Below are 23,865 nucleotides of genomic sequence, written 5' to 3'. Positions count from 1 at the left end.
AATGCAGTGTGATAATTGCTATTGTAAAGAAAGCAGAGGGTATGTGGAAACATTTAGAAGGGTCCCCAGTCCAGTGTGATGGGGCTAGTCAGAGAAAACCTTAACAAGGGAAGTGGTATTAAGTGGAGAACAGGGCTGGCGTTGTTGTGGGAAAGATGGAGCCTGTATTTCATTGTGTTCACGTGGGCCTGTCTGGGGTTTGTATTAACCTTGTCAAGGCTGATTTACCTTTCTCTTGTTTTGTTTAAAACTCCTTTACCTATAAATAGGACAAATATTCTTTCAAGCGTTGTTAAGAATTGTAGCAGTGTGTACAATGCAGGTATTCTAAGTAACCTCCGTAAATATTTTATTGGTAGCTGAGTAATAGAATAAGGTTTCTCTTTATAGGAAGCATCTGGTGGAGTAGACTTTTTTGTTTGAATGAATGTTTTATGTGCTGTTTCCTTAAAACATCTGAAGTGAGGCTTTAATGAACTTACCAATTGTTTTTTTTTTTTTTTTTTGTGGCTGTTCTTGTTAGCGACAAAACTGAAAACTTCAGTGTTAACAAGAGGGCCAAGGATAGACAGTTTGATGCAGAGTCTGCTTAGCATTTTCTTTTACCCAGTCCTAAAAATATGTTTACTGAAAAGTATTATATGCTTTACCAATTATTTTTAAAAATGCTGTGGGGATGTATTAACATTCAAGTACAGCTATTACTATTTTACTATATTTCATTTTAGTTCTTTTTAAATCAACTCTATTGAAATATAATTAACATGAGCAAAATTCACCAGTTTTAAGTGTTGGATGAGTTGTGACAAATGTGTATTCCCTTGTGAGCTGTCATAATCAAGATACATATATATATGTGTATGTATAAAACATATATGTTTTTTTGGGTATATGTGTGTACAGTTCTAACTATCACCACAATTAGAATACAGAACATTCCATAATGCCAAAAAATTCCCATGTGTTGTCTCTTTGTGGTCAAACCCTCTCTTTACCCCAAACCTCTGGCAACTAATGCTCTGGTCTCAGTCCCTATAATTTGGCTTTTTCCAGATGTCTTATAAATGGCATCACACAGTAATGTAATCTTTTGAGGCTGACTTCTTTCCCTTACCGTAAGGTCTTTGAAATTCATTCATGTTGTTGTGTGTATCATAGTTACTGAGTATTAGTCCATCATAGAGATGTACACTTTATATATTCGCCTTTTGAAGAACATTTGGGTTCTTTCTGGGTTTTGGTGGTTCTTATTAAAGCTGTAGTAAACATTTGTGTACAGGTTTTTGGGTAAATGTAGGTTTTCATTCCTCTAGGGTAAATACCTAGGACTGGAATTGCTGAGTCATATGGTGAGTGTAGATTTTTTTTGGGGGGGGTGCGGTAAGGAACTGCCAAACTGTTATGCAGAGTGATTGTGCCATTTTGCATTCCCATCAGCAGACTATGAGGATTCCATTTGCTCCACATCCTCATCAGCATTTGGTATTCTCAATTCAAAAGGATTTTTTTAGCCATTCTAATAGGTACTGAAACTCATTGTAGTTTTAATTTCTGTTTTCCTAATGACTTAAGATGTTGAAAATCTTCTCTTGTGATTATTTGTGTGTCTTCTGTGAAGTTCCTTTGAAAATTTTTGGCCTATTCTTTTTTTTCTTTTTAATTGGATGGTTTTCTTATAATTACATTTTGGGAGTTATTTATGTATTCTAGATACAGTTCCTATGTTGGATTTGTGACTTGCATATATTTTCTCCCAGTAGGTAGCTTGTCTAATCATTTTCTTAACATTGTTTTTCAAAGCAAATGTTTTAAATTCTGCCGAAGCCCAATTTATTGGTCAAAAAAGTTTTTTTAAATGGGTCATGGCCTTGGAGTCACAGGTAAGAACTCAGCCTAGCTTTGGGTCCCAAGGACTTCCCCCTATCTATTCTTCTAAAAGTTATAGAATTTTCTATTTTACATTTAGATCTATGATCTAATTTGAGTTAACTCTTATTTAAGGTATGATAAGTTGAGGCTCATTTTTTTTTTTTGTAAGTAGATGTCTAATCATCAGATCAGGTTTATTATTTTGTAGATAGATGTCCAGTCGTTCCCACTGGCATTTGTTGAGAATGAAAAGACTATCCTTTCTCTGTTGAATTGTATTTGCACTGTGAAAATCAATAAAAGGAAAACCTCCTTTGCAGTGGAGTTGGAGGCCAGCAGAGGGAGCTTTCAGCCCTGTCACTTGGCAGTCTCAGAGCCCGCAGGAGAGGGTCCTTGCTCCTAGATACTTTACTGCCCTAACAAGAGGAAGGAAGGTTTCTTATTCCACCCGGCAACAGCCCAGCCAACGAGAGACTGTCATCCAGTGAGAAGCCGCCATACTTCCAGCTCCCAGTTTACCCCAGTGGATTTTTCAGCCCTTTCGGGTGTCCCCCTTTCCTGGGTAAAACAGCATTTCTTGCCTTTGTTCTCTGGACTGGCCTATGGTTTTGCCACAGCTTACTTGTCCTGGATTGCGGTCCTCTGCTATTCCTGAATAAACCCATCTTTTGCTGGTAGAAAAACTGGCAGTTTTATTTTTAAGGTTAACAGCAGCTTTGTCAAAAATCAGTTAGCTGTAATTGTCTGCTTGATTGGATTCTTTTTCAAAGTTGTTTTCACCCATCTAGCTCTTTTACTGTTCCATATCAATTTTATAATCAGCTTGTTTCTACCTATCAGAAATCCTGTGGGCATTTTGATTGGGATTATGTTAAATCTATAGATCAGTTTGGAGAGAATTGACATCTTTATTATATTGTCTTCCAATCCATGAATTTGGTAAATCTCCACTTATTTAGGTCCTTGATTTCTTCAGCATTTTGTGGTTTTAAGCATATATAATGTTTTATTAGATTTATATTTATAGATTTACATTTTTTGGCAGTATTATAAAATGGTATTTAAAAAAGTTTCAGTTTCCAGTTGTTGGCTAGTTTATTGAAATATGCTTGATATTTGCATATTGACTGCTAAATTCGCGAATTCTAGGATTTTTTCTGTAGATTTCTTGAGATTTTCTGCATAGATAATCATATTGTCTTCAGATAAAGATGGGTTTTATTTCTTCCTTTCCAAACTGGGTGCCTTTTACATTGTCTAGGACTTCAAATGCAATGTTGAATAGGAATTGTGAGAGTGGGTATCCTTTCCTTGTTCCCAGTGTTGGGGAAGTAGCATTGCTTTTCATCTTTAATTAAATACGTTGTTTGTAAATGTATAGGTTTTTTGTAGATACCCTGTAGCAGATTAAGGAAGTTTCCTTTAATTCCTAGTTTGCTGAGTATTTATCTTGAGTGGCTGTTGGGTTTTGTCAGATGCTTTTTCTGCACCTGTTGATGTGATTATATATATATTTTCTTCTTAGTTTTTTAGTCTGGTAGATTACATGGATTGACTTTTGAATGTTGAATTAGCCTTACATTCTTGGGATAAATCCCACTCATGATGTATTAATCTGCTTTTTCAATTTGCTAAAATTTAGTTGATTTTCCATCTATATTCATGGGTGACTTAGTCTATAGTTTTCTTGTAATGTTTTTGTCTGGTTTTGGTATTGGGGTAATGTTGCCCTCATAAAATGAAGTGGGAAAGTTCCCTTCTGTTTTCTGGAAGAGATTGTATAGAAATGGTGTTATTTATTCTTTAAATATTTGGTAGAGATTGCTACTGAAATCGCCTTGTTTTGCAATTGTCTTTTCTGGAAGGGTTTTAATTACAAATTCAATTTTTAAAATAGATATAAGACTATTCTGGTTATCTCTTGCTTCTTTGGTGAATTTTGATAATTTGTGCTTTTCACAAAATTGTGTTATTTCATCTAAGTTGTCCAATTTATGTGCATAGAATTGTATGTATTATTCTCTTACTATCCCTCTAATTGCTGTGGGATCTGAAGTGATGACCTTTCTTTTGTTCTTTGATATTGGTAACTTATGTCTTCTCTCTTTTTTTCTTTGCCAGTCTTGCCAGAGGTCTATCAATTTCATCAGTCATTTGAAAGAACCATCTTTTTTTTTTTTTTTTAAGATTTTTATGTATTTATTTGACAGAGAGAGATACAGCGAGAGAGGAAACACAAGCAGGGGGAGTGGGAGAGGGAGAAGCAGGCCTCCCGCTGAGCAGGGAGCCTGATGTGGCTCAATCCCAGGACGCTGGGATCTTGACCTGAGCCAAAGGCAGACGCTTACGACTGAGCCACCCAGGTGCCCCAAGAGCCATCTTTTTAAGTAGGCTTTTTTTCTGTTATTTTTCTGCTTTCCATTTTATTGTTTTCTGCTCTTGTGTTTAGTATATCTGTCATTTTGCTTGCTTTGGGTTTATTTTGCTCTTATTATAGCTTCTTAAGGTAGAAGCTTAGATTGTTGATTTGAAACCTTTCTTGTTTTCTAATGCATTTAATAGTATAAATTTTCCCCAGTCACCACTTTAACAGCATCCTACAAATTTTGATATATTTGCATTTTCATTAAATTCAAAATATCTTCTGATTTCCCTTGAGACTTCCTCTCTGACCCATGGATTGTTTAGAAATGTGTTATTTAATTTCTAAGTATTTGGGGATTTTCCAATTTCTTTCTGTTACTGATTTCTAGTTTAAGTTTATTATGGTCAGAGAACATGGTTTGATTTCAGTTCTTTGAAATTTGTTAGGTTTGTTTTATGACCCATGATATCTATGGGCATATCCATGAACAAGCAAAGTGAACCTATGGAAATTTGCAAAATAGCCCAACAACCAACCATATATACTACGTCTAGGTTCATCAATTAATATTTTGCTACATTTGCTTTCTTCTTTTTTTCATTAGAGAGTTAATTGCAGACATCACGACAGCATCCTTAAGTACATAGCATGTATCTCTTACTTAGGACATTCTCCTGCAAAATCATAATACTATTACCTAATACAAAGTTGTTGTTCAGATTCCCTCACTTAGCCTCATGGAGCCTTTTTTTTTTTTTTTTTTAATTCAAGATTTAGTGTATGTTTTCATTGTACTTAGTAATCATGCCTCCATTACTTCGATTTATTAAAGAGTTCCCCAACCATTTTTGCCTTCAGATTGTTGTTAAGATTTTTGAAGAGTTCAGGCCTGTTATTTTGCAAATGTCCTTATATTTGGCTTTGTCTGGTGGACTCCTTGATCAGGTGCAGGCTAAAAGTTGTGGGCAGGAACATTTTAAATGAAATTGCTTGCTTTCAGTGATTCATTTCAGGAGGTGTGGCACGTCACTTTGTTCTACCACTGGTGATATTTAATATATTCCCTTGATTTAGGCAGTGTCTATTGGATTCCTAAATTGTAACGGTACCAGGGCGCCTGGGTGGCTCAGTCCGTTAAGCATCCGACTCTTGATTTCGGCTCAGGTCATGATCTCAGGGTTGTGAGATTGAGCCCCGTGTCAGGCTCTGTGCACAGTGGGGAGTCTCCTTGAGATTCTCTCTCCCTCTCCCCATGCACTGCATGCTCTGTCTCTCTCTCAAATAAGTAAATTTTAAAATAAATAAATGTAACTAGCTTTTCTTTTTGTAATTAATAAGCCATCTATGGGATAATATCTTGAAGCTGGGTGAATATCATTTTCTCCGGTGATCTTTTATCTAATGCTTTTAGCACTGGTGATTCTTACCTGAATCAGTTATTACTGTAGTGGTTGTATAATGGTGGTTTTCTGTTCCTTTTATTTTTCTACATTTATTAACTGGATTTCTTTTGTAAAGAAGAGATTTGCCTCTTACTTTCCTTCCGTTTTCTTTCTTTTCTTTCTTTCCTTACTTATTTACCAGTGTGGAGACATGAATCCTTTCCTCAGTCAGAATCATTCCAGTGCTTGGCTTGTCTTAAATTTGGCTAGTGAGAACCACTTAATCCTGGCTTGGTACACTTGCAGCAGAGGGGAGTTTTCTGTAGTATTTAACATTTCAGTCCATTCGTAGCCTTAGGAACTATGGGGATTAATGCAGGTACCATGCTTTAGACCTTGCTTTCGATAACCCTTCTGTGCTTATTTTCCAGCAAATCACTGAATTGAAGAAAGAAAACTTTAATCTAAAGCTCCGCATCTATTTCCTGGAGGAAAGAATGCAACAGGAATTTGATGGCCCCACCGAACACGTCTATAAAACTGTGAGGTCCCACTTCTCACTGCCACCCCTGGTGTCTTTGCTCATAGTCCTTCCCAGCAGAAATTTAATTAATATTTGTTCTCAGAGTTAGCCTGAATAGACAGAGCTGCTTTCATTTAATTTGAATTGATTATGGATAGCATAAAGACAATGGGATGACCTTAATATTAAGCAAAGAGATACAAGATTCATTTTAAGGGAATCTTTTCTCTCGTTTTAAAATCTGAATTCTGATTTACTATCTTTATTTCCGTTGCCTTTTCTAAATTATTTATGACTTAGATAAAAGCAGTGAAGTGGTAGAATGTCTTTGGAATTGCAGACTCCAGGTAACTACTGTTACCAACTAACTGTAGGCAGGTCAACTCAGCTCTCTGGGCTTGCTTTCAGAGGGAAGTGATCATCCCTCCATCATAGAGTTATTTGTGTGGATTAAAATGAGATGACAGATGAAGAGCCCCAGCACACAGTCAGTGCTTGACAATTGTTATCATTGTCTTACCGAGCTTCCCTTGGCAGCCCAGAGTTAGGACTGTCAGTTTTCTGGGCTGTGACTCTTCTGGATTCCTTGCGTACTTGCTTGTAAACTGTCAGAAAAACAGCTGTTCCTGTCTGAAGTCTCAACCTGGCGGCCTCTGCCTGAGAGTGGAAAACAGAACTTGGCCTTCTTGAAAAGACTTGAGTACAAACAATATCTTAGTGCCCAGTTTTTGGCTTTCTCCAGTAGATTAGCTGTTGGCCTGGGAATTATTCCATCTTTTCTCTTCTGAAGTTTGCACGTGGAAACTTTTGAAGGGGGAAAAGGACCTCTCCTTGAGTTCCAGCAGATGAACTTAAATGGCCTTGTCTTGAAGAGGGATTGTATTGTACTTCTGAGGCTTTTCAAGAATTGAAAAGGCCCCTTGTCCCTTAAGACAGTTTTTTTTCTGTAGTGTGGGGGTGGAAAGGCAATGAGAATATCCCGTTTTCTGGAAGGGAGTGAAGATGCAATCACAATTTGAAGGAAAACCAATAGTCTAAAACATTTTATAGGTAAGTATGGTTACATACTTCTAGGGCGATAGGGAGGCAAAGTGTGTTGATTGCTTGCTCTGTGTCAGGCACTGTCCTGGGCATTTGTACATTCATCATCTTAATTTTAATTGTCAAGACAGCCCTATGCAGTGGAGATTCTCATCTTACAGAAGAGGACACTGAAGTTCAGGGAAGATCAGTAACTTGCTTGATGTCACATAGCTACTGTGAGGGGTGGATTTTGAACGTAGACCTGCTGACCTCATTGTCCTATGCTGTTTAGCTTTTTCTTTTTACACAGTCTGATTAGATGACCTGATTTAATTGTACTTTTATTTCAAGTTTTTGGATAAGTGCATGGCTCAAAATTCAAAAAAACATCAAAGGAATACACTAAAAAAGACTTTCATCCACCGTTGTCTCCTAGTTCCCCAGATCTAACCGGTATTGTTAATTATTTATGTAGAGGAATTTTATGTATACACAAGCAAGTGTGTGTGTGTGTGTGTGTGTGTGTGTGTGTGTGTGTATGTGTATAAATCCCCTTTTTACATAAACGCAGGCACATTCTGTTCTGCACCTTGCATTTTTCTTTAACAATATCTTGGATACCTTAACAGTGGTTTAAGAGCTTCTTTATTCTTTTTTATAATATTACTCCATTTTCAGCTTGTACGGTGTCTTGGTTTTTGGTTTGGAAACTAATTATCACGTGTATAAGTTTATAACTTGAGGGATTGGGCTTGAGAAAAACAGCCTTGTGGACACGTGAGTCCTCCATCCTCTTGTATCCCTGTGTTGGGGTGCCAGTTAGTTCGTCAGAAAGCAGTTTAGAATATCTGGTGTCAGTTCCTACACAGAAACTCTCTGCCCTTCCTAGAGTGGAAAAGGAACCCTCTTTCTGAAGGGTTTTCACAGAACCAGTTGAAGACCGATGCACTGGCATGCAGTGTCCTTTCTGCAAAGATCAGCTTTTTTTAGAAAAACTTCGGCCTCACAGATGACTTGTTTAGTTCCTGTTGTTGACAGTGAAGAAAATTTTGCGCCCCGTCTGCTCGGCTCTTCTCATCTGTTAGCTCATTCGCTCCTCCTCGCATACCCCGTGTCAGATGGGCTCGTATTGTTCATTTGACGCTTGGGTGGCCCAAAAGGAGAAACTCTACTTTCTTACCTCCTGGACTTGTGCTTCCAAGGACGATTACAGGCTGGTGTTTCCAATTTCATGTTTGATGCTAGCACGAAGCCAGGGCCTGTGTCTGCCTTTGTTTACCACGGTTTCCCCAGTGCCGAGCCCCATGCTTGGCCTGTGACAGGTGATTGGTATATATCTGTGACATGACAGAAGGAATAAATGAGCAGCCACTGACTTACGACAGTTTCCTCCTGGTAAAGAGGGGAGGCAGAATTTGAACCCCTGTCCTCATGAACGGATTGGCTTTCATTCCAGATGACTTCTCATTCTGGGGTCCTTGTTCCCCCAGGGCCGCTTGGCAGAAAGGTGGGAGGCATGTCCCCTGAGATTGTAAATTTTACTGGAAATGGGATTTTTATTTAAAATAATATGCATGTATTATGGAGTAGAATGTAAAATTGGCATGAATTATTAAAACCAGACAGGAACAAGATTTCAGAGAAATCCTGGGTGTATAGCAACCCCGTGCAAACTACACACTCAGACCCCAGTCTCTCCTACTTGAGTTCATCTAATATTCTGTCTGGAATACACTTGTGGACTAGTTTGGGCAGCGCACCACTGCCCCACTGTCTCACATTGCAGTCTGTTTGCCAGAGATTCTGTCTTTGGGTTCTCACGTGAGTTAGAAGCCCAAGGCCACGTGTGACTCCTTTCATTCCAGTCCGTTAAGAGGAGGATGGTTGGTTGGAGAACACTGTGGTGTCCCTTACAGACCTGAGATCTTACACTGAAACCACTGAAATGAGACGGGCAGTGATGTGGCCTCCCACTAACCATCCACGTGTTGTGGTTTTTTTGTTTGTTTGTTTGTTTTTGAAGCTGTAACATGTTCCCACTGCTATAGCCACCACATGCGTGATTGTAAACAACCAGAAGTAATTGCCTTGGAATGGTAAAAGCAAACTGCAGAATTGCTTGTAAATTTGCTTGGCGGAGGGCAATTTTTAAATCAGCCTCACTTGTATGACATTTATGCCTCAGTGTTTGAATGCTCTGGCTGTTAGAAGCTTGGAAAATTTACATAATTGTTCCAAGTCTTGAGAAATCCAGGGTTTTCTTTTGAGACCACCAGTGTTTAATAATCCCCTTCTCCGTGTGCCCTGAGGCTAATGAGGTTTTGAATCTAGCATCTGCCTATTATAGGCCCCATGTAAGTTAGTCTGTGCTGAAAGCAGTTTCCCCACTGCAGACGTTCACGTTCGTGTGTTCCGTATTTTTCATGTTTCTTTTCTCTCCTGATCTTGACTGGAAGAACATCGAACTCAAGGTGGAAGTAGAGAGTCTGAAGCGGGAGCTCCAGGAGAGAGAGCGGTTGCTCATCAAAGCCTCGTGAGTACCTGTCATCCTGTCACCAGCTTGCAGGATGCCTGGGGTCCCGGTGGTGGAGGCTGGTGGGGCAGTAGAACGCAGCCTTGCGCTTTCTAAGCCAGTTTGCTCCCGCTGGCCCCTGAGGATGCCAAGGAGGTGTTCGTTTTTATTTATCTTTCACCAGACTTTTGAAGTGTAATATACTTAACGGGGAAAACGATTCCATTTTAAAGGTACAGCATGATAACTTTTCACGAAGCAAACACAACTCATGGGGCTACGATCCAGATCAAAAGCCAGAACATCACCAGCCCCCCCGAAGTCCCCTTTGTGCTCCCAGAACTTAGCCTTCTCCACCAGGATAACCACTGTGCTGACCGCCGATAGCATCATTGCTTAGTTCTGCCTGCTTCCGAACTTTATAGGAATGGACTCGTACACTCTACACGCACCGTTTTGCGCCTGGCCTCCTTCCTCGGCACTGTATTTGTGCGATCCGGCCTTGTCCTGAATTCTAGTGGTAGCTTGTTCGTTTTCATTGCTGTGAAAGCCTTAGGGGCTGGCGGGGGTCCTGAGGGACTCCCGTGGTGAGTGAGGCTGGGCACGCAAAGGATAGGGCTTTATTCAGAGTAACTCGTTTCTGTATCTGTTCAGTGCACTGGGGTTTCTTGTAATATTTTGTTTCAAAGAGGTGTTCTGCTGAAAACTATTATTTTAGTTAATCATGTAATTAATTTAAATATTTATTGAACAACAATCCCAGTTTAGAGACTACAGTCTGTGACTCGATTAGGTTATCCATTCATTCATAAACACTTTCTGTGTGATTGTGCCGTATACTGAGGATTTGCAGAGACCTCCCCTCATGCCGGTGGCTCAGCAAAGACTGGTGAGTTGTATCACACACCTGGAGTCTCACGGAGGCACAGTGACAGAGGGCATTTGGGGGTCCAGTGGGACACCAAAGCGTACAGAGTTTTGCTCCGTGTGCGTGGAATAAGACTTCCCAGGGCTGACCCACCAAGGATGTGGCTGAAAGCTTAGGTGGAAACGCTTCATTCGTCACAGGAGCTGAGCTCCTGCTGGATATGGTGGGCCAGGAGCATGGTGTCTTTGGTTTAGGACGTAGCTGCACTGCTCTGGGCCAGGCCATATCATTCCTTTCAGTGCCACACAGCTGGCCGCTGGAAGTTGGGCTGCTGCTGGCTTTGAGGAGCCTAGAGGTTCCCGGGCTTCTCTGAGTTATGGCGGCCCTGCACACGTGCTATTTTCTGAACGAGTGAGTGAATGAGTGAACGAGTAAATTAGAGTAGTAAGTTTTTGTTTTGTTTGGGTTGTTGTTGCTATTTTGTTTTTGGTTTTTTTGTTTTTGTTTTTGAAGCCCATCATTTCTCTGGCAGGAGGTCAAATTCACTTTACCAAGCCTGGAAGTCGGTAGTAGAATTTGAATTTGGTTTGTTTTGTCCCTGCCTGCTACAGGTCTTGGCTAGGACTTGTTCACAGGCATTTACCTACGGGAACCCAAACTCACAAAGGCTGCATGCTCTCTTCCAGGCCACACAGGGCTGAATGGTTTCAGGGCTCGTGCACCTGTTTGTATATGTAGGTTCTCCAGGCTGCGCAAACACCTTTTTTGGCCTGACCAGTTTTATTAATTTATCCAGCAAATATTTATTAAGCAGCTGTTGTGGGCTACACTGGACTAGGTTCCCGGGGGTGCAGTGGTGATCCAGACAGACACACGTTCTAGAAGGGACGATGGCGATAAAATACTTGGAATAATAAATGTACGAATCCAAAGTGGGAAAAGAGCTGTGAGAAAGATAAGAGGAGCGATGAGTGCTAATGGAGTAGGAGCAGACCTGCAAATGGAGATGTGTGACAAGGAAGGGGCCCTGAGGAAGTGGCGCTCAGGTGAGATCCGAGGAGCCCGTAGGAATTAACTGGTGTGCGTGTAGGTCTGAGGAAATATGGGGAGTTTGTGTGGGGGGGTCTCCCTCTTGTCCTGGAGGGTCTTGAGGCCACAGTAGGATTATCCCAAGATAAATGGAAAAGAGTCATGGGTTTTGAGCAGTGGAAACAAGGAGAGTTTAGTTTTGTGGAGGTCACTGTGGATGCTGAGTGGGAAGTGCTTGTTGACAAGAGCATGAAGGGAGACCAGTTAGGAGGCTAGCCTAGGCGTTTAGGTGAGAGACTAGTGATGGAGATGGAAGGGTGGGTTAGAAAGACATTTGGTGAGGAAAATCAACAGGGCTTAGTAATGGATAGGAAGGGGGATGTCAGGGATGACTTCTAGGTTAGGGCTTGAGATCATGAGCTCTGTTTTTAAGAATGTTTACAGTGACTTAACTGTTCTAGCTTTCTCCCCACCAGCTCTTTATCGCACACACTGCTCATAGATACTAAAAATGTTCTGTTCCTGTTGCTCTAGCTTTGCCCCGCTGACCACTTCTGCCTCCTACCCCCTCCCAGTCCAGATGTCTTCCCTGTTACTTACCGGACATAGAGGCTCATGGTGAATCCCACATGGCTGCCCGGAGCCTGCATTTCAGTCTCTTCACAAGCTTCTCTGGCATAGATTCACACTCCCATATGTGTGCAGCACTTGACAGTTTGTTTATTTATTTATATCTTTTTTTTGGAGGGGGAGGGGAAGAGCAGAGAGAGAGGGAGAGAGAGAATCTCAAGCAGGCTTCATGCCCAGCGCAGAGCCTGACACAGGGCTCAATCTCACAATCCTGAGATCATGACCTGAGCTGAAATCAAGAATCTGACACTGAACTGACTGAGCCACCCCGGGGCCCCAGCACTTTACAGTTTATAAAACACTCTTGCATCCATTTGCATGCTATCATTCTCCTGGGAGCTGGGCAAATCTTGAGGAAAACCTCAGCTTAGAGAGTTGGGAATTAAGGCCTGGAGAAGGGAAGGACTGTGATGAATACCCTGTCAGCTGGGTGGTAGAAGCTGGGATTTGAACACAAGCCCCTAACTTCTGGTCCAGCACTGGTTTCGTATTCTTTTTTTATTTTCACGTGTGTGATTCTTATTTCTCCAACATGACTCTGTGTCTTCAACACCAAGACAAGAGCCTTTTCTCCTTCAGCGGAATATGGGGCTTCTCAGCCATTCCTCCTTTGTGGGGCCTTTGTGCGCTTTGCCCGCCGTAGGACAAGCACAGTGTCTACCACGTCCCTGCGAAATTGCCTTTCCCTTTCCCCTAACTGCCCAGCACCTCCAAGCGTGTGTGTGGTACATTCTTGTGGTGGAAAGATAACCTTTATTAATGCTCTCAACTCCCTTTTAGGCTTTTATGGTGGTGGTTTTTATGGTGGGCGGGGGCCGGTGGGAGATATGGGACCTGTCACAGGAAAAGCCCCTGCTTTTTCTCAAGCACTATAATTAAAATGGAAAGAATCAAGAGGAAGTGTTGGCAGTTAAAAGGGGTAGCGGGGCGGGGGCGGTGGTATTTATAGAAGGTTCTTTTTTGTATTAGGTGAAATACTGGATTAGACCACTTTGTCCCACCCTTGCCTCGCCTTAGGTCTTGCTCTCTCTCGTCTGTTGGCCCAGATTCTATCAGGAGAGACAGGGTAGGGGGAGTGAACTGGCATTTATTGAGATCCTACTTTGCCCCAGACCCTGTGCCGGGCACTTGACACGCTTTATCAATTCTACAACAATGATGTGAGGCAGCTGGTGTTCCCATTTGAGTGCGGAGAAAACTGGGGCTCAGAGGAGTTGGAGGGGGCCTGCCCAGGTTGGTAACAGAGCTGGGATGGGTCTGGCTCTGGAGCCCACTCTGCCTTGCTGTGGAGTAAACATGCATGTGTGCTGGCTTTTCATTGCTATATTTATCAGTTACAATAAGGGGACATTAAAAACAAAAGCAGACATATTGTCGGGAGTAAATTTTATCTCTGTAGCTTTAAAACACAAACAAAAATAATAATTCCATTAGTAGAGGAAAATTGCACCATACTGCCGAGTATAAATTTTATTGCTACAGTAACTGTAAAATACAAAGATGATAAATGAAAAGTTGGACCATTTATTATTGGGAATATATTTTATTGGTATAACTAAAATGCAAGCAAACTGAATAATACCAGTACTTGGTAAAAATTGTAGTCTGCCTCTTGACAACGTATATGATTCTGACTCTGAAACACCAAGGTTCGATCCGGACCAATAGGAAGGAGATGGTGTATTTGCCCTCGCTGGGCAGGGGTTGGGGTGCGGGTTGGGGGAGGTGGGGGTCGAAGGAACCGTTCCCTAGAGGAGGCTCTGTAAAGCCCAAGGGCTAAAACCCTTGCAGTGGTTAGTGGGAATTCAGGACTGGAAACATCCCATATCCGAGGCTCAGGAAGAAAAGCCTCTACTCTGGAATTATTTCAGCCGTATGTAAGACCTCTTGAGGAGTGATAGAAACGACTGAATCCCTGTGAACTCCAGACGGCGCTGATGGAGAAATGAGCTGAGGGAGTGGGGGCCGAGGACATTTCATGGCGTTAGTCAGGAAGTGGCAGTGGTGGCTTGGTTCTCGGCTCAGAGGGGTAGACTGAGGCCTGTCATAGCATCCCAGCAGAGGCGGTGGTGGCCTCAGGGACAGCAGGTGGCGCTCGGATCAGAGAGGAAGGGGCACCTTGCAGTGGCCACCACGGTGTTAGCACATGAGTTCTCAGAGGCTGTCCTGTCTGTAAGAGGTGATTCACCCAGAGGCGCATTGAGGACATATAGAGTTTACTTTTGGAAGCAAATCTGTGTTCTTTCAGAGTCCGTGTTCTTTCTTTCAGTTGTTCACATTGAATTCCATTCAAATGATGTCATGACACTGGGGCCTTCTGAAGGCTTATTGGTGAAAGGAAGCACGATATGAATAAAGTCTTTATTTGCAGGCAACTCATGTTTGATACTTGGGCAGCAAGTATGGCCCTCTTGACTTTCCATTGTTCTCAGTCAAAAATTCACATGGCCGGTACATGTGAGTGTCTGATCACATGGTTCTTGGTTGGGAAAATTTTATATACCCCTAAAGTAGGGCATGGGAGGCTAGTGGTGAGTAAATCTGTTCTGTTGCAGTTTTTTTGAGAAACCAGCTTTAGGTGGAGCCATTTCCTTTATTATTTTGCCTTCTAGAAACCTGCAATCATTTTAGAAATCTGATGAGAACTGCTGTGAGTATATGTCTCACAAATTCATATCTGACACTGTTTTTCTTTTGAGGAGAACCAAAATGAAAGGCGTCCGTGGTTGCGGTCCTGGGTCTGATTTTGGTGTGTAATCCCCACCACTCGTCGTCCACTGGACAGAATATTCTGTGGTGCCACAGCAGTGTGAACTCTGCACTTTACGGAGTGGGGGCTGCTCGCGCAGACTCCTCTCCTCATGCCCTTAGTGGTAGCTGGTGCTCAACAGACGGATCATGCTGTATTTAAAATGCTTTCCCCTCCGGTTGGCAACAGCTGATGTATAAAAGCCCTTGATCCCTCAGATTTATTTTTGTGGCATGCTGCTCCTTTGCACGTTGGTTTGTTAGACCGTCTCTCCCCTTCTCCTGCCACTGGTGGAGGGGTACTTTGTTGGAAGTGTCCTGGTGGGAAATTTGGCAATAGCTTTCAAAAGTCTTAGACGTGTGCTCACCCTGTGACTCAGTAATACCCTTTGTGGGAATTGACCCTAGGAAATCACTAGATAATAAACATACAAGGATGCTTTTATTATAGCATTGCTTATTTTTTTGTTATGTTAATCACCATACATTACATCATTAGTTTTTGATGTAGTGTTCATGATTCATTGTTTGTGCATAACACCCAGTGCTCCACGCAGAACGTGCCCTCTTTAATACCCATCACCAGGCTAACCCATCCCCCCACCCCCCTCCCCTCTAGAACCCTCAGTTTGTTTCTCAGAGTCCATGGTCTCTCATGGTTCGTCTCCCCCTCCGATTCCCCCCCCTTCATTCTTCCCCTCCTGCTATCTTCTTCTTTTTTTTTTAACATATAATGTATTATTTGTTTCAGAAGTACAGATCTGTGACTCAACAGTCTTGCACAATTCACAGCGCTCACCACGGCACATACCCTCCCCAATGTCTGTCACCCAGCCACCCCATCCCTCCCACCCCCCACCACTCCAGCAACCCTCAGTTTGTTTCCTGAGATTAAGAATTCCTCATATCAGCGAGGTCATATGATACTTGTCTTTCTCTGATTGACTTATTTCGCTCAGCATAACACCCTCCACTTCCATCCACGTCGTTGCAAATGGCAAGATCTCATTCCTTTTGATGGCTGCATAATATTCCATTGTGTGTATATACCACCTCTTCTTTATCCAGTCATCTGTCGATGGACATCTGGGCTCTTTCCACAGTTTGTATAGCATTGCTTATAATACAATAAATAATAACACTGACATTTGGGTACTTTATAATGGGCTTTGTGCTTTAGAAGTATTTTCAGACAAACATGTAAAGTTAGAAATCTAAATTTTTTTCCATCTGAATGTTTTAAAAATAGGGGATTGAGGTATGTCAGCTGTACTTCAGTAAAAAATAGGGGATTGATTTAATACATTACAGTATATTTTACACACGAATTAATATGTAGGCTCTAAAAATGATAGAGATTTATATTTATTGACCCAGAAGGATGTTTATAGTATATTAAGTGATAAAATCAGATCATAGATACATGATTCTCTTTTTGTAGAGAACGTCTGTAAGGCTGTATGCTAAAATGTTAACTTAGTTCTTCTGACGGGTAAGATTATAGATGATTCTTTCTTAATTTGTGTTTATTTATATGTATTTTAAATTGATGTATACCTGGCATGTAATGTATACGTTTAAGGTGTATATGTTGATTGATTTGATACATTCATATATTGCATTATCTGTGTTTTTGAATTACAAATACTAATTAAAAAAAAAAAAAGAACACAGGTCTATAGAAGTGATGAACAAATAGTCCTTGTCTCTCTGGGGCCTTTGAAATCCCTGTCTCACTGTCCCTGCGTGGATTTTACACTTTTGCCCCTTTTTGCAGCAAAGCAGTTGAGAGCCTCGCTGAAGGGGGCGGCTCCGAGGTTCAGCGGGCGAAAGAAGATGCTCAGAAGAAGGTGCAGCAGGTTGAAGATCTCCTGACCAAGAGAATAGTCCATTTAGAAGAGGCAAGTGTGGACACCCTGCGGAGACTGTGTTCTGACAGTGGGTTAAGAGTGGAGGGGGCAGAATTTTGTTCCTTTTACCCTAAACTTTCAGAGTTTCAGCAGAAACGGGAGCCACCCTTATGAGCAGCTTGTGGGTTCCAGCCCTGTCTTAGGCGCTTTGCGTATAGAATTTGTACCCTCACACCCTGAGTCCTGGCCATTGTCTTCATTCCTGCGGATGAGGACACTGACGTACAGAAAGACTGACTAGTCTAAGTGTGATCCTGGATTTAAATTTGCACCTGCTGATTTTCAAGCCCCTGCTCTTGCGGCAGTCCTGCTCTTCTTACCTAGTTCAGGCCCTTGATTTTACAGAGGAAGAAACAGGCCTGGAGAGGGGGAGCGGCTCCCCTAACCCGCGCTAAGCCTGGAAGTGATTCTGCTTTGCAGGCTGTCGCGTGCCCACACAGCCCGGTCCCCAGTACCTGGCCTCCATCCCACGTCACCCCGGTGTTCACTGAATGCCTCTTCTTGGGGAGACATCTCATGGAGCCCCTCCTTCTGCTCATTCTCAGGCACTTCCTGTGACCGTGATGGAGGCAGGATGTGTCTTGGCTAAAAAATCCTGTCTCCTAGATGTTAAAAGTTTCTGTCCACATTAAGCAAGTATTCAGTGACACTAGTTAACTTCATTCTCGGTCTTTGAAGTCTCTTGGCCCATCTCCCATTCTCCACCTGAAAGCCTGGCTCTTCTTAGATACAAGGAGGGATGGCAGCACAAAGCGCTTCTGGGTGCAGAAGGCAGATGCACTGGTGCTATACTTTGCAGCCTAGAGTGGTCTTTTCCATTCATGGTGTTTGCACTGGCCCCACGAGGCTGTACAGATGCTAGGTCCCAAATACTGACGAGGGCACAGCTCTGAGAGGGAGGGAAACTTAGTCATCAGCGGTAGAGCTGGAACTGAAACAAGAGTCTTCCAGCCCCAAATTCTGAATTTTAATTAAAATGTCATTGTTGGTTCAGTCATCCTGTGTTCCCCGGGAAGCACCGGGGTGTTTTGGGGTGTTTTGGGGTGTCAGTGTGACTGCCAGACCATGCTGGGTTGACCTTCTGCTCTGTCGCTGATTAGCCTTGTCCCCTTCTCTGAGCCTCTGCTGCCTCATCTGTAGCGGTTGTCCTAACAGCCATGGTCCTAGCAGTGTGGGGGGGACCAGCCCCACGTGAGGCACCCTTCTCACACATCCTTTCAGTTCATCCCTTCAGGAAGCCTTGTGAGGTAAATACTTTTATCATTCTTTTTTAAAAACAAAAACAAAACCAAAAACATGATGACCCAGGCACAGACCGGCCAAGTCCCTTGCTCAGGGTCACACCGGCAGGAACGCCAGGTGCTCTGGCTGTGGAGCCTGCATTCTGAACTGCTGTGGGGTGTCTCTCAGTGCATAACTGTTTAGGGTTAGGTAGGGAACAGAGAGAAGATAAATCAGGCTCCTTGCTCAAAGCCTGGCATTTAGCAAGCACTCAGTAAATAGGTTTTGTTTGTTGTCTCAGAATATTGGGAAATGATTTTTCCTGGCTATCACTGCGCTTGCCAGGCAAGGCTCACGGGGAGGAGAGGCTTTCTCCCCAGCCCAAGTGGGGGCAGTGATGGGGGCGGCACTGTGGGGAGAAGGGACAGGGAAGAGGAAGCCAGTGTTGCTTTGAGCTTCCTGTGATGCAGCAAGCCTTTGACAGAGCCTCAGAGCAACTCCTTGATGGGATGGTGGTGATCCCCTGTTTTATGAATAAGCTGGGGCCCAGAGAGGCTAAGTGACTACCCAGCGTCCCGCAGCAAGTCAGTAGGAGAGCTGGGTTTTGAACCCAGTTTGATTTGACTTTTATCTTTGTGATGTAGTCAGAGGCCGTGGGCACTTGGAGATCCAGATCTACCCCCAGGTCACTTTCCTGAGCTCCAGGGCCCTTTTCCCCAATGTGGGCCCTGCCTGCATGATTTAGATAATTTCCTTGTTGGCTTCTCTGAGCTCTCAGGAAGAACATAGTTTTTCACCACCGACGTCACCTTGGAGATAGAGAAAATGTACTTGCGAATTGTGTAGTCATCATCTTAAAAGAAATAGGGAGGGGGCGGTTGGGTGTGGGATGATTTGTATGGAGGTTATGGGGACTCCGGAATTTATGTATGTTTAAGTATTGAGAGGCACATTTCTCCTTGTTCTCATTCAAGCTATAAATATTGATCTGATTTTTCAAACCCAAAAATAGAGTTTTTGTAGAGTTGAGTCTTTTCCATTGGAAATGCCTATTACTCTTCAGGATACAAGAGGGAAAAATGGCTGGCAAATGTATTTATTACTGATTCTCCCCATGTATAGTACAATTCAAGGAGGGGAAATGTGCTGTAGAAAAAGTCATAAATATTTATATTTTAATCCAATTTCCTTTCAAAATGTTCCCAATTGTATTGAAAAATTGCATCAAATGCATTTAATTTAACTCTAGGATGTGAAAGCTGCCCAAGCAGAACTGGAAAAGGCCTTTGTGGGGACAGAAACAGAGAAGGCTCTTCGGTTGAGCTTGGAAAACAAGCTTTTGGAGATGAAGAAGAGGCACGAGGGGGACTTGGACATGGCTGTGGTCCTGGAGCAGAAAGACAGGTCTGGCTCTTATCTCTGTGTTGCGCTGACGTTCGTTTCTCGGGCAGCGTGGCGGAAGGGTGTTCCCTTCCTACTCTTTCACCCCACCTTTCTCTCCTCTCCCATCGTGAGAAAACCTGGAGTAAGATCAGGGTGGAGGGAAAAGGAATGGGGTAGGGAGATGAGGAGAGGGATAGAATTATAGATAGAAACTCCTGCCAAAAAGTTCTGTTCAGGTACTAGACGTAGCCTTCAGTTTGGCTGTAAGCTTCTTGGTAACCAAAGGAAAGAGAGAAAAGCAGTCTTGATGAATGTAAGAGTCACACTATTCACAAGAGAAAATGAGCCAGGAATTCAGGAGAAGCCCAGTTTTACTTGACATTGTTGGGGAGAAATTTCCCTTGTGAATCTTCTCAGAGGGAACAGTATGTGATTATATCCCCACAATATCTATTGAGTTTGTGGGACCTGTTTTTCATCATGTCTTTTTTCCTTTTTAAAGATTTTTATTTGAGAGCGAGAGAGTGAGAGAGAGCACAAGCGGGTGGGGGTTGAGCAGAGGGAGAGGGAGAAGCAGACTCCCCGCTGGGCAGGGAGCCTGACGACGCAGGGCCCAGTCCCAGGACCCTGGGATCATGACCTGAGCCGAAGGCAGATGCTTAACCGACTGAGCCACCCAGCGCCCCTTATCATGTCTTTTAATGCAGGCCGAGGGCCCAGATTAGTACAGTGCGAGGGGCCAAAACAGTGTAGACCCAGTACAGAGCTCTCTGTTGGTCCAAGAATAAAATGTGTGCCATATACTCCAGAGAAATGGATGGGCCATAGGGCCTTTAGGCAGTCTTTAATACTCGTGTCTTACAACCAAACTTTTGATCAAAACTGGTCAGCAGAGAGTTGAGGTTTTCTTTATCATGAACCTTACATTTTGATACTCTTTCCTTGCTTTGCTGGTCACTAGGTGGAAGGTTGTGTAAACTAAATACAAGTGAAACTTCTGGCTAACCTGTGACCTATCCACTGAAGAGCCAAGCTCGTTTGGAATTTGATAGAAATTATTCTAAAGCAAATGATCTACTTTCCTATTTCCTTAAAAAGAGGATACTGACTCTGGTTCCTTTTTGTTTTTTTTTTTTTTTTGGTTACTCATTGACTCGTGATTGATGTGATGGGCCCACCATGTTGTTTGGGTTCTGGTGCTCAGTTGCCCCAACTCCCCAACTGCTGTTTGCTTTTCTTTCGGCCTTACGAGATTTGAGTCTGCACCTTGTTTTCATGTTTTAGGATTATCTATAAAAGAGGAACGAATAGACTGAGGGAGAGGCCATGGTTTCCACTTATTCAGTGTCCTAGCTTCAGTGTCTGGAGGAGCTAGCATTTATTTTGTGTGCTGCAACCTTTTCTTAGCTTTGGTCTGGAAAACTCAAGTTTTGGGATGAATCTAAGGACGAGTCAGGAAACAGAGTTCTCTGTGAGGTGTAGGACCTCAGCGTTGAGTGAATGAGTGTGTTTGTCCATTACGTGGCTAGGAGAGAAGCCTCCCTAGACGGGGTGGTTTTTTTTCGCTGGGCCTCCCCCTCAGGGTAGCAGCCTTTTTAGGCCCTGTGCTGTGAGAGTCTGGAATCCTTTTCCATGCAAATTGTTTATGTGTCCCCTTGTATCTCTCCCAGCTGATGAGCAGTGAAGCCCTTAGAAGGTTTACAGGTTTGTCTTTCCTGGGGGACCTGCAGGTATCCAGCAGTTAAATTGGAAATAGGGAACCCAGGGAAGAGACCACAATGTGCAGGGGCAGCCACCAAAGAAGGAAAGACAGAATTCCTGGTGCTGGAGGGAGCGGGCAAGAGGGCTGGGGGTAGGTTTGAGAAGAGGGTGTGGGCGAGAGCGGATTGGAAGGGCCCTGCGAGGGTCCCAGCAGCTGCTCGGCAGTTAGTTCACTGGTCTGTTGGATCATTATGCCCTTTGTTCAACAAATACTTCCTGAGCATCTTCTGCTCAGTAAGTGGTGGTTAGAGTGTAGGTATAAATGGGTACAGACTGGGTCTCTCTCCTAAGGAACCTCATGTCAAGGTGTCTGCTTGCCATCTAGCTAGGTGGGAGGAGTGGAGGGCAGGAGCAGAGAAGGGCCAGGTGGACACATGCTGGGTTAACATAACATCTTTCTAATTTCGTTTAGAGGGATTAGGAAAGGCTTCCCAGTGGAAGTATGAGGATAAAGGAGGAATTACTTGGAGGAAGAAAGGGTGTTCAGGCATTGGGAACCATATGTATGGAAGTTCAGAAGCCTGAGGGCACAGAGCATGACCCGGGGACTTACACAACTGTCGCATGGCTGGAGAGTTGTGTTCTGGAAGGAAGGTGGAAGAGATGAGGAAAGGGAAGCTGGCCAGATCATGTGGGCTTTGTTGAATAGTTGGGGTTTTGTCTTCAGGGCATGTGACAAGCTGCTGATGAGTTAAGGATGGAAATGGGGTGGTGTCAGGGTCAGACTGTAATTTAGGGCAATCCCTTTGGCTGCCCCTAGAGGATGAGTTGGTGGTGGGGCTGGGTGGGAAGACTGCCTGTCAGGCTGATGGAGAAGTCCAGACAAGAGAGCGTGGTGACCAGGACTGAGGTGACGGAACTAGCATGGAGGAAAACAGACAGAGCTGCTTGGAAGGTAGGATTGACCTGATGGCTTGAGGGGCTTGATCATTGATGAGTTTGGGGATGAGGGAAAAGGATGCAGAGATACCGCCTCACCCAGGTTTTGAGCGTGAGCAACCGTAGGATGGTGGTACAGTGTGCTGAGTTTGGGAACGAAAGGGGCAAAGAACAGATGTTTTTGGGTGGGAGGAGCGGGAAGATAAGCGCTCAGTTGGGACATGCTGGGTTGAGGGGTCATGGACTTCGAAGAGTGAGTCTAGAAGGTGCTTGGGTATATGGATTAAGGCTAGATTAAAGGAGCTGTAGATTCAGTCGTTGACCAGCTACTGAGCATGGCCTCGGGTTAGGTGCCAGGAATAGAGAGATGAGCACTTTTCTGCCTTATATGGCACTCCCAGCGTGGGAGAGGGGACAGATGGGGGAAAAAAAAGTGTCGTGATTGGTGTTAGAGGTAAGTTCAGGAGGGTTCTGTGCTGTGACAAAAGCAAGGTGGTGATCAGGTGTGCTTGGGTGTGGGGCAGGGAGGGCCTTGCTGCACTGAGGGAAAGCTTGTGCAAAGAAAGGAAAGGTGTGGAGCCTGGCGCATGTGAAGGTAATCATAGAAGAAAGTGGTCTTTGTTAGCATATGCCACAGAAGCTTGGCTTCTCATCTTTTTGGAAGGGGGAATTTGGGAAGGGTTGATGCTTATTGAGTACTTAATGTGGTGTAAGTGGTGGGGTCTCCATGTGTGGGTGGTCAGGTTAGGGCGTTGCCAAAGGCTGCATCTTCTTGGGGTTTCCCACAGGCCTGGCTGGATAGGCACAGAAGCCTGATTTGTTAGTCCTGCCCAAGCGGCTGTCTCTCACAGACAGATGTGCCCCAGCCACACTCCCAGAGGCCAGTGTGGCAGCCAGAGGCCACCTCTGGATATCTGCTCACGTAGGGTGTGGGCCTGTCTGTGGTGGAACTCTCCTGGGACTAGGGTCAGATATTCCCTCCCTCAGGGAAGGCCTGCCCATGAGCTAAATGGAGGTCAGAAGGTGAGCTGCTAAGCGGACTTGGAACAGGGGTGCTTGGGCTTGCCCTGGTGAGATGGATCCAGATGTGCCGTACAGATTGGCCTGTTGTGGGGCAGGGCCCTTACTCGGATGGGCACTGCTGATGTCTTTCTGGGCTTCCTCCACCCTTTTGAAAGGTATGTGCTTTAGCTACTTGATCTCCTACGATCTGACTTTAGAGCTAGTCTGTATCCTTAAGGCTAACACTGTATCCTCAGCTAACACTGGGGAACCCTGCAGGTCAAATGTGGCCAACAGGTATGTTTTATTTGGCCTACACAGTGCTTTTAAAAGTTTGAATTAGGGGTGCCAGGGCAGCTCAGTCAGTTAAGCATCTGCCTTCAGCTCAGGTCATGATCCCGGGGTCCTGGGATTGAGCCCCGCATCGGGCTCCTTGCTCAGCAGGGAGTCAGCTTCTCCCTCTCCCACTCCCCCTGCTTGTGCTCTCTCCCTCTCTCTCTCTCTCTCAAATAAATAAATAAAATCTTAAAAAAGAAAAGTTTGAATTAGTTGCTACTATTTAAGAAAAAATCTAGTTTCATGTAAAAGTTTGGTTTTCCAGCCTCTTTTGAAAACCTGGAAGGTGTGGCAAGCCTGGGCCATGGTCTTGCTGGATTGAGGCCACTGCTGTGGATGGCCCCATGCTCGAGTTTGGCCCCAGTCCCCACAGGGCCTCCCTCTCTCATTCCCATCCCTACTGGAACTTGCTCTAAGGTAACTA

At 43.7% G+C, this 23,865-nt stretch overlaps 1 protein-coding gene across 5 annotated transcripts in view; it reads left to right on the top strand.

Moving 5' to 3' along the window:
- CDK5RAP2 (CDK5 regulatory subunit associated protein 2) overlaps positions 1 to 23,865 on the top strand; it is a 176,351-nt gene that overhangs the window by 22,796 nt on the left and 129,690 nt on the right. For all 5 annotated transcript variants that reach the window (XM_028107743.2, XM_028107740.2, XM_028107742.2 and 2 more), the window contains exons 4-7: positions 6,048 to 6,158; positions 9,619 to 9,695; positions 16,727 to 16,850; positions 19,330 to 19,484. In XM_028107743.2, coding sequence (XP_027963544.2) covers positions 6,048 to 6,158; positions 9,619 to 9,695; positions 16,727 to 16,850; positions 19,330 to 19,484 — 467 coding nt within the window. The remainder of the gene's footprint in view (positions 1 to 6,047; positions 6,159 to 9,618; positions 9,696 to 16,726; positions 16,851 to 19,329; positions 19,485 to 23,865) is intronic.

Source organism: Eumetopias jubatus, unplaced genomic scaffold (assembly GCF_037043125.1).
Source record: "Eumetopias jubatus isolate StellerSeaLion01/CBP00866 unplaced genomic scaffold, mEumJub1_p1.0 scaffold_15, whole genome shotgun sequence".
In the NCBI taxonomy this organism is placed as follows: Eukaryota; Metazoa; Chordata; class Mammalia; order Carnivora; family Otariidae; genus Eumetopias; species Eumetopias jubatus.
Note: the sequence above shows the minus strand (reverse complement) of the source record. Positions and strands in the feature narration are given on the sequence as shown.